Genomic DNA, 17,194 nt, shown 5'->3' on the forward strand with positions numbered 1-17,194 from the left:
ATAAAAATAGGTCACGTCAGTGTCCTGATTTCCTTATATGCAACAGTTCTACTTGAAGTATTCAAATTAAAAGTATCCTACTTGATCCTGCATAAAATCCTTGACTGACATATTATGATAAAAACTTAACATTGACATAAATATATTATAAACACTGATGCATTAATGTGTAAGCATGCATCTTACTGTTGCAGCTTGTTTGAAAACCTCATACCTCCTTATATAAAATGATGTTGGATATTATGTAATAGATAATTAGTCATATATGTGGTTCCCAACCTTTGGACCTCCTCCAAAGGGTCATCAGATAAATCTGAAGGGTCACGAGATAGTCAAGAGGAAAATCAGTCATCATACAGGAACACTTCTTTTGTTTTTGTCTTTTCTCCACACATTATTTATTTATCCAGTGAAACACTCCAGGGTGTTTGATATTTGAATTGGCTCTTTGAATTCAGAGACATTTAAGTTTGAGGAGTAGCTGCAGTGTAAGAGCACAGGAAGTCCCCCGCGGGCCCCTCGCGGGCCCCTCACACGCTGGATGAGAGTGGTTTGTTTATAGTTTCTTCAGCTGGTCCCTGTGTATGTGTCTGTGCTCCGGCAGCGCCCCCTGCTGTCCCCTGCCGAGAAGCGACGGACTATTTTGAATCGTCTCCGTCCCTTGAGGCTGGCTGTTGCGCATGCGCAGCCAGTACAACAAGATGGCGGAGAGTGCGGAACTGAAGGTAAAGCTAGCCTCTACCGTAGCTTGACAAATAGACGTTTCCCGCTGAGATATTTCACTTTCAAACCACCGCGTCGTTGTTGTTCGACAGTAGAGATGCGAGGAGCGGTGGGATTGAAGCGTCCAACGAAACAGCGACGCAGGGAGGCCCGGGCTGCCTGTTAGCTGACTGGCTAGCTCGTTAGCATTAGCTTTGTTATTGTTGCCGACGCTGCGTTAGGCTGCCCCCGCTGTCCCCTGCAGATAAGGCCACACATCGCTTTCAGGAAAAGACCAAAGACACAGTCGTGTCAGCGCTTTTGAACTCAATGGCTCCGTAGTTCCACCCACCTGACAGCATCAGGGTTTCACTGGCAGGACCGCTGGGTCTCTTTCAAAAATCGGGCTCTGTCTATTCCCTGGAAGACGAGCGCAGTTTATCTCCCAACGTCGGTCTCATCTCTTGAGCAGATACGATGTAAAAAAAAAACTAAAACACAGAAACAATCGACAGCCTGCGTAGGTTTGATGTTGACCCACGTTGGTGGTTACTATTCAAACACACGGGGCGAAGTAAACAATGTAAATGCAAGTGTTTCAGTCGGATGACACCTGTATCGTCCAGGCGCTGTTAGCTGCTTTATTATGTTTCCTTCCTCCTATCGACAGGTGATCAATACACAGTAGCTATCGATATCAACGCGAAACATCCTTGTTTTGATTGTTTCTCTCTCCGAACCAATCTCTGCTTTGTTGACACTACCTTCACCAGACTGGTTTATGATCCGTGTCATTTAAACTCAGTAAATAAATGAGCTAACGATGCATTTAACAAAACCCAAGAGCTCAACTCATGCATTAACAGTGACTACTTGTACTACTTATGTCTGATGGTATGTGGCCAGATTTCAAGCGTCATCGGGATGTTTACTGTTCCTCAAATATTTACCTCTGGCTGTTTCACTTGGAGCTAACTGTGCTAACAAATTCACAGATTACCTCGACTGGTCATCACAGTTTGACAGTTTCTAGGCTTCATAATATCAGGTTGGCTTTTTTAAACCTAACATCAAGTGTTTGATTTGTTCACTAGCAGGGACAAGGGGTTATTATTATACTGGGTGGACCTAACCTTTTGGCTTTGCTTTAATGAATTGCACTAGGATGTTTGTTATTTTGTGGAGTATTAACAAGGATTTTAGATTGTGTGTTCTTGTTAGATGTTTCTGTTTTTGATAATCTACAACAAAAATAACAAGTCCTTCACATGAGATAATACAAGATCACACTCTACTTTCTGAAAAGATAACCAAAGTTGAATCAACATTTCTGTGACGTTGTCTCAGGAGGCCTCTCTTGTATTGGATTTCATTTTTTCGTACAGATATTTGTGTTATTGTGTCCACACCCTGTATTATCACTTTGCAGTTTTGGAGATTTACAGATTATGGATTTGACAAACTAGACTGTCGATGAAGTCACCTCAGAGGGGGTGTTTGTTACATTTATTGTACGATGACGTTCATATGTTTGTCTTCATTTAAAACAACACATAGTGGGACACATTTTATGGACAATTCGCAAGATAGCAAAGGATATTCAGGATCAGCCAAGCAGCTTTGTTTTAAACAATTCACTTCTAAAGTCAGGATGAGAAAAAAATTGTGTTTCTTTACATCAGTGTAGTAATAATGTGTTATCCAGGGTATAATAGACCATTTTTCCACTCTTTATTTTTCACCAGCAAATGGTAATGAGCCTTCGAGTTTCGGAGCTCCAGGTGTTGTTGGGGTATGCAGGGCGGAATAAGCACGGACGCAAACATGAACTTTTGACCAAAGCTCTCCACCTACTCAAGGCTGGTTGCAGTCCTGCGGTGCAGATGAAGATCAAGGAGCTCTACAGACGGCGCTTCCCAACCAAAATGGTTTCGCCGGTGGACCTGGCCCTGCCTGGCGTTCATTCTGCCTCCAGCCTGCCTGCTGGCCTCGCTCAGCTGGGGTTTGACAGCCACGGTTCTCCGTCACCTCTGCTGCCTGTTTCTTTACTTGGGCCTAAACATGAGCTGAGTCTGCCTCACCTCCCCTCTGCCCTGCACCCAGTACACCCTGATGTCAAACTCCAGAGACTACCATTCTATGATGTGCTGGATGAGCTCATTAAGCCAACCAGCCTGGGTGAGTTCACCACTTCATGCTGAGCTCTGGGGCAGTGATAACACTTTTGTCTCCTGTGTTTACTGATGGAGCATCGTGACCACAGATATCTTATCCACGACTTGCCGAAAGGCATGCTCTGTAAAAGTTCAATTGTTCAATGTAGTGTAGTGATTAGTGTTTTCTGTAGGTTTGTCCCCTGACTGTGATGTTCTGTTTCTAATTTCTTTTTCGTAGCCTCAGACAATAGTCAACGGTTCCAGGAATCATGTTATGCCTTCGCATTAACACCACAACAAGTTCAACAAATCAGCAGCTCCATGTAAGTGAGAAAGCTCTGGTGCAAATTGTCTTAACTAAGAGAGAATAACAAATAATACAGTGAGAGCATTGTAACTATCTTACGACTACTTATCTGACACCCATCAATCACAGTAATCAGAGTTATTATTAAATATCTGTGCTTAACTGTTCTGACCAGTGTGACCTGACTTCTCTTTTTATCCTTTAGGGACATATCGGCGACTAAATGTGACTTTGCTGTTCAAGTCCAGTTAAGGTATTTCTAACTATCCTGCTTTTCTTCTGAGTACAAAATCCTTCTGTTTTAATCAAGATGTATGTTTGCTCTAAAGTAAGTATTGTGTTAAGCTATTCTCAGTTTTGAACTAAAAATACTTGTACAAGTCACTTGTACAGTTCCATTACATCATTATTTTTGTCTTAAAACCTAACTGCACATCATATAAACATCCCTGTGGTCCAGATTCACTTTTATATTAACATATACAAAGTTAAAACGATTTAAAAAAACTTTAAATAAAAAAAACGTATTTACTTTAATTTACATTTACAGGTGATGTTAAATAACAAAGCTAGAAGTTATACCATGATAACCGGTCCTGAGCAGTGGAGTGAGGCGTGCAGGGCATGTCTGTGTCTTTGAAACACATGGAACTTTATCCATTCTATAAGAAATCAATGATACAAAAATGAAAGAACAATACAGTCGAAGCACAGTTGCAGGATTAAATATTCAGTGTTGGGATGAATGCCATCCTTTAAGAAGTGCTCTCCTATATCATAGATGGAGATGGCTGTACTTGACACAACTGACATGGTAAAATAAATCAAGCAAGCCAACCTTTTTGTGAAAAGTGGCAACAGAAACAAATTACTTTACATTAAACTTATCACTTTATGTAATGTACTTTCTGTGTTTTCAGATTTTGTTTATCAGAGACGAGCTGTCCCCAGGAGGATCACTTCCCCTCTAATCTGTGTGTGAAGGTGAACGGCAAACCCTGTAATCTCCCGGTGAGTCCACGCAGTTTGTCGTTAATCTGCCCTCTTATTTTGGCTCCATACGGCACCACCAGTCACTGACAATTCAAGTCATTGATGTTTTTCTGCAGGGATATCTTCCTCCCACCAAAAATGGAGTTGAACCAAAAAGGCCCAGTCGTCCTATCAACATAACCTCTCTCGTGCGATTGTCTACCACAGTCCCCAACACAATTGTGGTGTCATGGACCTCGGAAATTGGGAGGGTAAGAAGATCCATATCAACATTGGCAAAGTGTTATGAAACAGCTCTCGTAGCACAAACTGTTTTCCTTCTTCCTCTGAACCCTTGAGGAGGATATTTGACCTTTTTACTCATTGATTTTATTCTCTTTTATCAGAGTTTTTCCATGGCTGTTTATTTGGTAAGACAGCAGTCGTCTGCAGTGTTGTTGCAAAGACTAAGGGCCAAAGGAATAAGGAACCCTGACCACTCTAGAGCTTTGAGTAAGTCACCACTTCATTCTGTTGAACTTGCGTTGCCATTGTAAGAAAAGGAAAAGACGGCCCCATAAATGTACTTATTTCATATAATGATGGATTGGAATTTCCAGGAAGTAAATTTAGGACATAAAAAGAGAACTAAGTTCTGTTTGGACTTTAGTTCCTCTGTGATTCCAGTAAAACTCAATTTGTTTACTGTATGTGGAGCTATACAGTAAATCCAAGTGTGCTGTTTGTCTTGTGTTGTCAGCTGTATTCTGTGTGTATCGGTCAAGTATTAGTAGCTAAATTTGGGGGCTAATGAATAAACAACATATTTCATTCTAATTTTTTATGCAATCAAGTTCATTCTTGTATTTAATCCTTGTGTTTTTCTTGCTCTTTCTCACAGTCAAAGAAAAACTGACGGCAGATCCAGAGAGTGAAATCGCCACCACCAGTCTACGAGTCTCACTCCTTTGTCCTGTAAATACTATTCACTACTGTACTGCTTGATAACGAAAACCTGTCTTAATGTACAGTGTATTATAGTGTAGAGGGAAAAAATGAAGAAGATGTATATTATTGCTTCTGCTATAATTTGTCGTATATCGTTGTATACAGTATGAGAGTGATTTTTATCTTGTGTTTTATTTTTAAAGCTGGGGAAGATGAGGCTGACAATCCCTTGCAGAGCGATAACATGCTCACACCTTCAGTGCTTTGATGCTACGCTTTACATCCAAATGAATGAGAAGAAGCCGACCTGGGTTTGTCCAGTCTGCGACAAGAAGGCTCCATATGAGCACCTCATAATTGACGGGTGAGCACAACACTGCTTCATCTACGGTATGAGTCCTTTTTCATGGGTGTTTTCGGCAAGTGAAGTATAACACAAAATGTAAATATTTATATAGTTTGACTTAAATCTAAAATCTGTACTTTTTTAATTAGTGTATTGTTTATTATATCCATCTCAAACTCATTGCCGCTTCAAATGACCGCTTACTCTGCTTAAGTCCTCTGACCCGCTCACACTTTCACAGTGAACGGAAGGATCTTTTTTTCTTTTTTATAGCAGAGCTGTACATCGATTTGCTAAGCCTCTCTCAGCTCCGCGCTCTCCCTCACACAGTGAAATGCACATACTGAAATGCTTAAAAAGAACATTTGGTCTTTATCAACAGCAATGACAGAAATGCTTGTGGAGACATTCTAACATCAGGTGTGAACAGATGTATTCGGAGATGTCCTCTTATAATTGGATCACAGATATAAATATCAGGTCTAAACAGGATCGTAATAAATCCAAAAAACAAAACTGTATTGAAATATCATGCTGTTTTCACAGGTTGTTCATGGAAATCTTGAGTAGTTGTTCTGACTGTGATGAAATCCAGTTCAAAGAAGATGGAAACTGGGCTCCCATGAGGTCAAAGAAAGAGGTGCAGGAGGTGTCTGCTTCATATAATGGTGTCGACAGCGGTATGTAGCACATAGACTTCACATTCTGTACATGTGCTCATGTCATTAAGATCTGTGGGCGGAGAGTAACATTGGTGTTTCTTCTCAGATTCGTCTCGAACAGAAACACATGTGCTAAAACGGGGGTCATCTAACGACAACAACAAGAAGGTTGATGTGATTGATCTGACACTGGACAGCTCCTCGGAGGACGAACCTGATGATGAGCCACCTCCTAAAAGGGCCTGTCCCTCACTTTCACCAGTCTCTCCACCCCCAAACAAGGGGTGAGTTACCACACCACAAGCAGGAAGTGTTGTGTTGCTGCCTTTTGTCATTAACATGAAAATATTGTTTCCTCAGAGTTTTGAACCTACACAGCCAGGCTTCACCTGTGACCAGAGCTCCCAGCATGCCCTCTGTGGAGACAAGCTACATTCCTCCTCCTCCACCTCTTATCCAGGACTACCGCCACTATTACCACACAACTAGTGACCTGCCAGGTACACCTGTCACCTGCCTCAAAAATCAGTCTGTCCCAGGGATTGATCACACTAATCATTCTCTCTGCTCATACTGGCTGTGAGGCCTTGCATTCCAAGTACAACTGCCAGGGGTGTAATAGTACAATAGTTGTACAGAAGATTTTTGTTATGGGCCTTTCAGTTCTGCACGCATGTGTACCGAACAAATCCAGTGCTGCAATTTGAATCTAAATGTTACTGCAAGATCAGTGCAAATTGTACATTGTAAATGTACTTTATTAGTAGCTTGCAGCCATATTACAGAGTTTAAGAACAAGAGGCATTCTCTGTTAAGTAAACTAGTGTTTAATTAAAAACAAGTGTTTAATGCAGTTTATAGTTTACTGAACACGCACCTAACCGTGACCTCAAAACATTCTGAACCATGAGTTCTGTTTACCATTACACCCCCCGCAACTACATCTGTAAGAAATGGGACAAAAACCACAGTTCCCATTCGTGCAAAAATGAATTACTATTATTTTACCAATTCAAACAATTATGTTTCAAACCTTTAAAGCTGAGTATTAAGATGGAGAGAGGACAGGATGGAAACATTGTCCCTGATCTAACACTGTGTTGGGAAGAGATGACCCCCACGGTCAGAATGGAAGAGGGCCAATAATCAGTTTACACAAGACAGATTTGACATAGACCACTAACTGAGACCTCTTTCTTTTCTTGCAGATCTAAATTTCTTCTCCTTCCTCCAAGGCGACAATCAGGTATATATACAGTTACCTTACTCGTCAGTGTCCCAGCATTCCTCGTGAGTCCTACACCATGCAGTCCACAACTTACTCCAAAACCCATACATTTTCATGTATTTGTCTACTAAATCTGTCACTTAGAAGCTACTGTTCTCCCTATGTTTCGTATAAACAGCCCCTAAACTAGAATGTAGTGTCACAAGGCAGCATCGTACTTCGGTATAAGCTTGGTTGTTGTGTAACTGTGGATTTCCTCTTTTTCTGTAGCATTACAACATGGTGATGGCTGCCGCAGCTGCTGCATCGGCGTCCGAGGACCACGAGCTGCTCCTCAACCGTTTCCTGCCCTACGGCTCCTCTCAGATGCTACGGGAGCAGCCGAGCACCCCGGGGAGCAGCACGCTGGCAGCCACCAACGGAGGCAGCAACAGTGGCAGCACCAGCAGTTTGGTGTCGTCCAGCAGTCTGCGGGACAGAGACAAAGACAGAGAGCGAGACCGAGACAGAGACAGCCACGCCCTCTCAGGATTGTCTAGGTCCTCGGTGGAAGCTGCAGCGGCCATTTATGGCTCCATATCTGACGTTATCTCTCTTGACTAGACCCACACAGAACTGAAAGACACAGGGGACCTCGAGAACAGGAGTACTTTGTAAATAAGGAAGAGGAAGATGAAAGAATACAGTCCTATGTACAGAGAGGAAAATCTATTTTCAATTTTACTTATCATATGTATATAAACTTAGGACGCTTCTTGTCCAGTGAGTTACTTCAGTTGATATTTTTCTGTGAATACTGAAGACTTTTTCACACCTCTTCATGTGGTCCTTTGATTATATTGTATCTTTTGTACCTGGTTTTTACAGTTTTGTTTCGATATTCCATGTCAATGGCATTATTTCAGTATGTTACATGCACAGAAAACAGTAAGGTGACACATTATGGAAAGCGACATTTAGAATATAAAGAAAATGGGCATTGTTATAGATGTGCAAAAGGCAAGTAAGAGCAAAACAGGAAAATGTGTAACACTTTCTCTATTTTCTAAATGGCATGATTTCTGTCAAGGACAATGTTTTGACAACAGAAAGATCTGGCCATTTCCGCCATCACTGTAGATTTTTCTGGAAGACATTCATGCTGTGGTCATATTATTTTTAAGGAATTATTTATGATGTAAGTTATGTTGGATGTATGCTGTTTTATAAAGAAGCATTCCCTATGCCTCGAGGAACCGTTGCCACTAGAATTTGCAAAAGCAAACGCTACATCCTTCTGTTGTCACGACTCTGCACTCGTTTCCTTCTCCTTTCTGTCAGTCAAATCAAACATGAACATTTTTTTCAGAGTTCAGACTCTATTTAACTAACATAAATATTGGGAGTAAGTCAGTATTGTAAGAGCGGGTTTTTTCAGTGTGAATGGCTCTAGTCCAGCAAGCAGCCTTCTCTTGGAAAGTGACACAATTGGACCTTTATACACATTTGAGATTTGCATTATTGTGTATTTTCTTTAAAGCACAGCTGTAATACTTTACGTAAAAAAATATACACCGTGAATGACAGTGAAGTGGCCGGTGGACAAATTCCTTCTCCACTTTCAAGACAAGGCTAGTTTCTGGTCCACTTAAAGTATTTATTTAGTTGAAAGGCTTAAAAAGTGTTCAGCGAGTGCAAGTGGGTTAATGACATTTCATGATAACTTTATGTTTGATTTAGCACTTGCTTTTTTTTTTTTCTCTAAAGGTTGTGTGGATCTGTGAAGCGTTCACAGTTCATCATGAGTAGTTTTCAGCTTTGCATGTGTCTGCGAATTACCTGAAAGCTCACCTGTTTGAGTGCCATGCTGGTCCTCAGTGAGTCCACATGCAGGGTTAGCAGAGCCCCATGTTTTTGTTGTTTAGTGTATTTACAAAAGCCTTTAATTAAGATATCTGTGATAGCTTAGTCTTCAAGTGTATCACAACATGCATTTTGGCCTAGAAGTTAAAAACCATTGAAGTTATCATGGACACACCCCCTCCCTTAATTTTTCTTTACTTGTGCTTACAATTAGGATTATTTATTATTATCATATATATTTCCAGCATTTGTTTGACTTGTGGATATGCATTGCTGTCATTGTATGTGATATTTCTTTTGTAATTATATAATTAATGCTATTTAAAAATGTCATTGTTGCTTGACACGCAATGTAACATTTTTTGTTTCTCTGTCCGTTTTATTATCAGATGATGTCAATAACTCATTAGAGGCTTTGATCATTTTGAACCGCTACAAGGTCTACTGTGCTGTTTGATATTTGTAAGAATTAAACAGATATAAGAAAGTGTATCTCTGTAGTCAGTCTTAGGGCAGAACTCATTCAGCTGCACATCTGGATAGATGTTCTTCTGTCACATTCTGCTGTAAGATTTACTTTTAATGCAATTTGTTGTTTAGCAAAAATCCCAAACTCAATCACACCTTCTTAAACTCTTCACTATAGAACATGCTCACAATGGAGGTATCAGTATCTGTATTGTGAAAGCAAAAAGTTGCACCGTTTCATCCTTGTTTTAAACAAACTGTCACTGAAAATTAAATGATTTGAAGTGCACAGCCGATACTGAGGTCGTGACTCAGCAGGTGTTCGATTCAGTCGTCAGAACTGATTTGTACATCTATAACTGAAACCGTCAGGTACCTTGATTTAAAGTATTTAGCTTCTGTTGAGTAACCCTAATCAGTGAGATCATAAATGTTTATTGTATTTGAGCTTCACTTTGAATATGTTGGTACAGTGAAGGCCGTTCCATGAGAAATCTAAAAAGTGTTTTATATCTCCTTTCCACAGTAAGAATATGAATTCGTCAGTTAATAATCAGTTTGTCTTTAAAATATAAAAACACAAATTTTAAAAGGTGAATAAAGTGGGAATTAAAATAAATTCAAGAAAGGCTTTTAGCAGGAGCTCCTGCTGCTGCATGAGTACACTTGGAGGAAGTAGCAATAAGTACAGTTTTAAGAGCCTTTTTTAAATTAAATAATTAATTTACAATATTGGACAGAATAAGAAAATGCTGTGAGATAATTGAATGGCAAATTATCTTTTTATTAATCAGTAATGACCATTAGACTTTGGGTTTATCGAGCAATCAAATGCTAATCAAAAGTTTTATTATATAACATGCTTTTTTTTCAAAGGTAACACTTTATTAATTTGTGATAATTAAATGCTTTAAAATGTTATGATTTTACTGCAGCACATCTCTGGCTCTATAACAGACTGCTTTATTGCAACACACATCTACAGGAACGACAAAACTTGTATGTCTATAATAGCATTGATGTCTGCTCAGTTCCATTCAAAGCCATAATTAATGTTATTAAATATATATTTTTAAATACAGACAGGTGAGAATTTGGAGGGAAGTGTGATGTCTGTTGTCATTGCGTGAAACACTGTACTGAATTTGTAGTTTTTGTGGTCTGGCTGCACGCTGTGGCTGCTGAGGAAGAGGCACAGGGGCAGGACTGTAATTGACTCTGCAGACAACATGTCTTAAAGTGTTGTTTCTTAATTTGGGGGTATCAAGTAAACTTTTACATTACACTCAGTAATGACATTTTTTGTTTTCTTGAAATAAAATAAAAGGGCCAAAGAATTTCTGCAATTAATGTGTTTTTTGAAAAATAATTTATTAATTTGGTTTATATGTATAATAAATAAGAAAGACTTACTGTGGTTGTATATTTTTCAGGATAGATCTGTGTACAAGAATATACATTGAAGATTGAGAACATTTTTTTTTTTATACAAGTAGAACTATAACGTCTTGAAACTCTTCCAGTGAAATGAGAGATGTGAAAAATGCATTGCAGCATATCTGAAATAGTTTATGGTAAACTATCCTAAGACCAGAGGTAATTAGTCATTTTGCAGCCTTATAATAGCAGTGCAGTTTAATATGAGTCGGAAATGATTAATACATAAATAAAATATGAAACCCATATTTTACAAATGAATTTTTCTTGTTTATAAAAAATCCTGGAGATTTCCTTTGATTTAAAATGGTTTTTTTTTTAAACAGTAAAACTAGTATTGATGGCGTCACTACTTATTTTTTAACCAGGAGATTACTTCCGTAAAACAAACCACTTATTAAAATCTCTGCCACAGGATGAAGATATAAAACATGAACATCAGCAAAATGACAAACTAAATTCAGAGAGAGAGAAAAAGGGTCAGAAATCGAATCAGGAACTAAAATTGCATAAGCAAGGCATTTTTCTTTTTTACTTATTTTAGTTCTATTTTATATAATAGTTGAACTTATTCATAGCGATTCATATTAGTGGTCTTGTATTTACAAATGTCCACCATCAACTCAATCTATCAACAAACTGCACAGCTACACTTGTTAAAGTATCTTTCTTTTCCTTATGTTTGTCCTGCAAACACACTTCACTTGACATGATGACGTCATCAGACAGTCTGGGGACAGTACTTGTTCATTTGGGTTCTTTTCAGAAATCTCTTTTTTTTAATTCCAAGAATAAAATGCTTAAAAGTTTCAATCTCACAGCGCGAGACCCTGGAGTCTGAGGGCGCATCTCATGTCGCAGTTTTAATACGTCACCGCATTGGTCATGACGTATGTAGAAAGCGGCGCCGTCTCAGACTGGAATGGGAGCTGGCGATTTTCCCCATATTTTGTTAGTTTAATCCGTGAATGGCGCCGAAACAGGACCCGAAGCCTAAATTTCAAGAAGGTAACGACCTCTCTGTTTCCTCTCCGGCTGGTTCCGCGCCGCCATTCAGAGCCGCGGCCGCTGGAAGCGTTAGCTAGTTAGCCGCTAGCTAGCCGCTAGCTGACAGTGACGCTGCCGCCGAGCAGCTAGCGCCGTTAGCTTTCATTGTTGATGCGAGCACACGAAGAGAGTCCTCAGCACGTTTGTTCGCCACATTGGTTCCGTGTTAAGTGTTTGGCTTTACAACACAGTGCAGCGGCGGCCGAGGCCCGGCAGCGCCACAGCCCGGGCTCTGAATTCCAGCCATGTTGTGGGCAGCTAGCTTAAAGCTGGAGCATCATTCATGTGGTGTTCACGGACTCACCGCCGCCTCTTCTCTTGTCCAGATCGCTGCAGCTCTCCATCAAATACCCTGAGAGCACTGTGAAGACCTACGTGGTCCCTGAGCGGTCAATCAAAAAGAAAGGGTTCGAGATGGACAATTGTTTATTTCATTTATTTGACTGAGACAACGCTCATTGATCAGCAGCAAAATGAATGTAAATGAGCCAGAGTTAGCTCAACAGGCCAATGTCCCTCTGTTGTCCCTGGTCAGTTTTAGAAAATATAGTGATTTGTTATCAACACATACAAGCAGCAATACATACAGGCTAACATTCAGACAGGTACAATGCTTAACAATTAAGTAACTGGAGGTTGAGTGAGTGCAATGTAAATAAATGATGAGATGATAAAGTATCGATTGGACTTAGGACAAAAAGTGATCCGTCCTATAGTCAAACCTTTCTACACATGTTTTTTGAATATACTGGATTTGGCTTACATGATAAAAGGCTTAAGTTCATTAAATGTGATCTTAGTCTCCACATGTTTGACAAACTGACTAGATTTCTGATGAAATGATTGTTCTCGTCCACCGGAACGAAATCGGTGCTGGTTGCTGGCTGATGTCCAAGACTTGTAAAGGACTTGTTTGTTTTCACTTAATCTGAAACCTCTAAATGAACTCTCAGCATGTGTGTATGTGTAAGTAGTGTAGTTGGCTTCCTCCCATGCTGATTTTAATTGACCACCACTGTGTGCAGGTGAAAGAGTGCTGTGTTTTCATGGGCCATTGCTCTACGAAGCTAAGGTAGGCTGACACAGTAACCTCTGATCACGTGATCATCTTCTGTGTCTCTGACATCCTGTTTTAATAACAAATCCTCTCTCTCTCTGCAGTGTGTGAAGATAAGCATCAAGGACAAACAGATCAAATACTTTATTCATTACAGTGGGTGGAATAAAAAGTAAGTTCTCTGTTCAGTTAAATCAAGTCTCAAAGATTCGCACTGTGAAGATTTCACATGTGCTTGATTTCGTCCTTTGTGGGGTCTTTTTTCTGCTCCAGCTGGGACGAATGGGTTCCTGAAAGCAGAGTGCTAAAGTATGTGGACAGTAATCTGCAGAAACAGAAAGAGCTTCAGAGGGCCAATCAGTAAGTGCAGTCTCTGTTTTTAATGTCATACTATGAGGAGTTCATTATGAGCTCCACAGAACCAATATATAAAGAAATAAGTTTTTTATTTTAGTAGAACAATGTAATCATTTTAATACTTAGTAAAGAACACCTAATGTTGTACATGCACTGAATTGCAGAGATTTGAAAATATCTGAGTCAGTTGCACCAGATATTTTCTGGAAGTTTCCCTGCCAGCCCCCTGGTAAAATGTTCAGAAAATAACAGTAAGAATGCAGCAGGAAAATGTTCGGAAAATTGACAGTAATTGGCGCGTTGATAATGTTTCTAACCTGCAACAGACGCAAATCTAAAAACCAAAACAAACATATAAGAATGAAAAAGAGGAGCCATACAAGTAGGAGATGCTGACGACAACGTTAACGTGGAAAGGCAATGAGATACTATAAGAACTGACACAGGTGTCGATGTGCTTTAAACACATACAGACAGGTCCCGCCTCCTGAATGCTCGACCCAGACACCACCACTCACCTGAATACTCTGGACATTTTGGTTGTTGTTTTTGTGAACATGTCTGATCCGGACAATCTCCGGCTGCGTTCTTCATGTGTGAAAGACAAACTGTCATGACCCAATTTTCCTAAATGTTTGTAATGAATGCAATTTTTGCTTTCTTATTTTAGAGACCATTATGTAGAAGGAAGAATGAGGGGGGCTGCACCGAATAAGAAGTTACCTCCTCCATCGCAGAAAAACGATGTGTGAGTGCAAGTCATTTGTTATTCTAATTGTCAGCTGCTGTGATGCTTACTGCTAAACTGTTTAACATGTGTGATACCTGTTCATTTTTAATATTTATACTAATATTTTTTCTTGTAGGAAAACCAAAAAGAACAAACAGAAGAGTAAGTATGCAATTGTTATTGACACTATTAATGTGCATAAACCTAAACCCTCCAAAATATATTCTGCAAAATTTTTGCACAAATGTTTCAATTGTATCAGACAAGCATAACTGCAGTCATAGCGGGGTGTAGCAATAAACATTTATTAAATGTATGAATTCAATAACAGTGCATTATTTGTGTCTTCGTGAAGCTCCTGGACCAGGGGAAGGTACAAGTTCAGGAGGAGACCCAACCCACCCTCCACGAAAGAAAAGGGCACGTGTTGACCCAACTGTTGAAAGTGTGAGTTCACAGATCTATTAAGCTGTTGGTATTATTGTTTTGGTTGGTGGTTCCTTTAATTTGCTCTTTAATGTGTTAAAGCTGTTTCATAGAAAAAGTCTAATTTCTTAAATCTGTTTAGGAGGAAACTTTCATCAATCGAGTGGAGGTTAAAGTGAAAATCCCTGAGGAGTTGAAACCGTGGCTTGTGGATGACTGGGACCTGATTACACGGCAAAAACAGGTAAGTAACCAGTGACTTAAAGACGAAACAGTTTTCACAGCATTTTATTTATTAACGTTGTCACATTATGTGTATTTTGTCTCTTTGTTTTATGTTGTCAGCTTTTCCACCTACCTGCCAAAAAGACCATTGATGCAGTTCTTGAAGATTATGCAAACTACAAGAGATCAAGAGGAAATTCTGACAGCAAGTAAAAATACTCATTTTTCACATTCTGACATAGGAAGTCCAAAAACATGACATCCTTTTTTATCTTCATTTCCCAGTTCTCTGTGTTGTAAAGATCAAGAGTGTTCTTCTTTTCCCCGCTCAGGGAATTTGCTGTGAATGAAGTGGTTGCTGGTATCCGGGAATATTTCAACGTCATGCTGGGGACACAACTTCTCTACAAATTTGAGAGGCCGCAGTATGCAGACATCCTGGCCAACCACACAGATACATCCATGTCTCAGATCTACGGCGCTCCTCATCTACTCAGACTCTTCGGTACAAAAGCTGTTGCAATATCTTTTAACAACATAGTCCTCACCAGTGCCCTGCCTCTCGCTGTGTCAATCAATTTAACCTATTCTTTGTCTTTAGCTTTTGTGCACACCCACGTTAGTCTCTGTTTCTCTTTTATCCTCTTGTTACCCTCTCATCCGGATGCACTTGGGTATCAAAAGTTACCCTTGATATGATGTAAATTGATACTCAGCCTAAGCCTTAAAAGTCTCAAGCTTACTACTGAACCCTCATGTAAGCTTTAAAAACATGAAACTGTAGCTTCCATTTCGACAGGATGTATCGCCATATCTGCAATCAAATCTCTGCCTCCTTAGACACTGGTGACTTTTCTGATGTTTAACTCATGAGCTTGATTTCTGCCTCAAAAATTTTTTTTTCAATTTGGATAATATCAACACTGACTTCACTGAGATGGACATATAAAACTAAATCTGAACTGTTGTACATTTCAAGCCAGCAGAACAGCTTCCTTACCTGCTTTTTAATTGTTTGTTGTACATAGAAAAGAAACTGAAGAAATGCACAAGAGTGCAGACAGTGGCTGCTTTTAACTTCATTTTGTAAAGATCAATATTCACATTTCTTAGCTCTATGACCTGTGTTCTGCGCTGCTTTATAAGAATTGAACCAGTGAAGTGGAAATAGAAAGGTATTATTAATAAAGGTAACCGGTTGTAACTCTTTTGTTTGGTTTTGAAAGTGAGAATCGGAGCCATGCTGGCGTACACTCCGCTGGACGAGAAGAGCCTTGCACTCCTGCTCAGTTATCTACAAGACTTTCTCAAGTGAGTTCTCAAGGTTTCACAAAGCTGTGAATAAAAACTCATATTGATTCATCTGCAGCAATAATGAGTTAAATGTTGCTCTGTTCCAGGTACCTTGTAAAGAACTCAGCTTCGCTGTTCAATGCAAGTGACTATGAAGTTGCCCCTCCAGAGTACCACCGCAAGGCAGTTTAAGGATTTTTATTTTAGGAGCCTTTTGTTTGTTGAAGTTTGGAGACTGTGGAACGGACGGGATCACACAAACAGCCTTTGGAGAGCGGATTGTGCGAGATCTGTGGATTTATTAAGGAAGGATCAGAGCAAGATGTCACACTAATCCCTGGACAAATTTTATTTTCTTTCATGTGGAAAGCTGCTGAGTACACTCTTCTTGTGTTGGTATGTTTTTCAGTACCACATTTTAGTTTCTATGATGCTTGTTTTGCCCAGTGTTCTCCAAAATCTTGTGAAAAGGAATCTCATCCTGGTTTTTATTTTGTTTCCTGTGCAGATGCTGGCTAAATTTGTCTTGTAGGGCTGTCATCATTTTCTAATAAAAGTCTTTCTCTCTCTAGTTGGTCTATCTTTGTTTTCAGCTGTATTAAAATAGTTTTTTTTACCTCTTCAGAACCTCTTCAAGCATTTACACAGACCTTGTTAGGACTAGTGTAGCTCATGGGGACCAAAGCTCAGTCGTAATGAAACTACTTATTTCTGAGGTCCTGGGGGGGGTACGGTTTTGGTTTGGTTGTCCACAATGAATTAAAGTCCATGCAAACTCCTAATAATTTGTAATACACACACATAAACACACACATCTATCTATATTTATATATATACAAACATATATATATATATAGATCAGACAGAAGTGGGGAGTAATAAAATACAAATACGTTGTCACTGTACTTAAGTGGATTTTCTAGGTGTCTGTGTTTTACCTGAGTAATGACTTTACTCCCTTACTTGTAACAAATATCTGTACACAAGAGTC

General features: G+C 39.6%; 2 protein-coding genes across 4 annotated transcripts; both read left to right on the forward strand.

Moving 5' to 3' along the window:
* The first annotated feature begins 583 nt into the window (after nucleotides 1-583).
* On the forward strand, nucleotides 584-9,653 carry pias1b (protein inhibitor of activated STAT, 1b). 3 transcript variants are annotated; one of them, XM_020079449.2, is made up of 15 exons: nucleotides 694-725; nucleotides 1,698-1,750; nucleotides 2,448-2,880; nucleotides 3,097-3,181; nucleotides 3,371-3,418; nucleotides 4,086-4,176; nucleotides 4,275-4,409; nucleotides 4,545-4,650; nucleotides 5,039-5,112; nucleotides 5,289-5,449; nucleotides 5,978-6,111; nucleotides 6,200-6,377; nucleotides 6,454-6,593; nucleotides 7,302-7,339; nucleotides 7,592-9,653. In XM_020079449.2, the coding sequence occupies exons 3-15, from the start codon at nucleotides 2,451-2,453 to the stop codon at nucleotides 7,922-7,924; spliced, it is 1,953 nt and encodes a 650-aa protein (XP_019935008.1). In that variant the 5' UTR covers nucleotides 694-725; nucleotides 1,698-1,750; nucleotides 2,448-2,450; the 3' UTR covers nucleotides 7,925-9,653. The 3 variants fall into 3 exon arrangements, with proteins under 3 accessions (XP_019935007.2, XP_019935010.2, XP_019935008.1); XM_020079448.2 differs by lacking the exon at nucleotides 1,698-1,750 and having other exon boundaries at nucleotides 584-725; XM_020079451.2 differs by lacking the exon at nucleotides 1,698-1,750 and having other exon boundaries at nucleotides 665-725; nucleotides 2,562-2,880.
* Nucleotides 9,654-11,896: 2,243 nt separating this feature from the next.
* On the forward strand, nucleotides 11,897-16,774 carry morf4l1 (mortality factor 4 like 1). The gene is made up of 12 exons (XM_020078378.2): nucleotides 11,897-12,076; nucleotides 13,141-13,187; nucleotides 13,277-13,344; nucleotides 13,446-13,532; nucleotides 14,200-14,277; nucleotides 14,396-14,421; nucleotides 14,615-14,706; nucleotides 14,828-14,929; nucleotides 15,031-15,119; nucleotides 15,243-15,415; nucleotides 16,137-16,221; nucleotides 16,311-16,774. The coding sequence occupies exons 1-12, from the start codon at nucleotides 12,037-12,039 to the stop codon at nucleotides 16,393-16,395; spliced, it is 972 nt and encodes a 323-aa protein (XP_019933937.1). The 5' UTR covers nucleotides 11,897-12,036; the 3' UTR covers nucleotides 16,396-16,774.
* The last annotated feature ends 420 nt before the right edge of the window (nucleotides 16,775-17,194 follow it).

This window comes from Paralichthys olivaceus, chromosome 7, assembly GCF_024713975.1.
Source record: "Paralichthys olivaceus isolate ysfri-2021 chromosome 7, ASM2471397v2, whole genome shotgun sequence".
NCBI classification, from domain to species: domain Eukaryota; kingdom Metazoa; phylum Chordata; class Actinopteri; order Pleuronectiformes; family Paralichthyidae; genus Paralichthys; species Paralichthys olivaceus.

Bases quoted from the DNA above. Each gene is read 5' to 3' on its own strand.
- morf4l1 (XM_020078378.2), top strand. From the start codon at position 12,037: ATGGCGCCGAAACAGGACCCGAAGCCTAAATTTCAAGAAG. The intron at 14,422-14,614 runs GTAAGTATGCAA...GTCTTCGTGAAG, and splicing joins CAAAAAGAACAAACAGAAGA to CTCCTGGACCAGGGGAAGGT. The intron at 16,222-16,310 runs GTGAGTTCTCAA...GCTCTGTTCCAG, and splicing joins TATCTACAAGACTTTCTCAA to GTACCTTGTAAAGAACTCAG.
- pias1b (XM_020079448.2), top strand. From the start codon at position 681: ATGCGCAGCCAGTACAACAAGATGGCGGAGAGTGCGGAACTGAAG. The intron at 3,419-4,085 runs GTATTTCTAACT...CTGTGTTTTCAG, and splicing joins GCTGTTCAAGTCCAGTTAAG to ATTTTGTTTATCAGAGACGA. The intron at 4,177-4,274 runs GTGAGTCCACGC...GTTTTTCTGCAG, and splicing joins GCAAACCCTGTAATCTCCCG to GGATATCTTCCTCCCACCAA.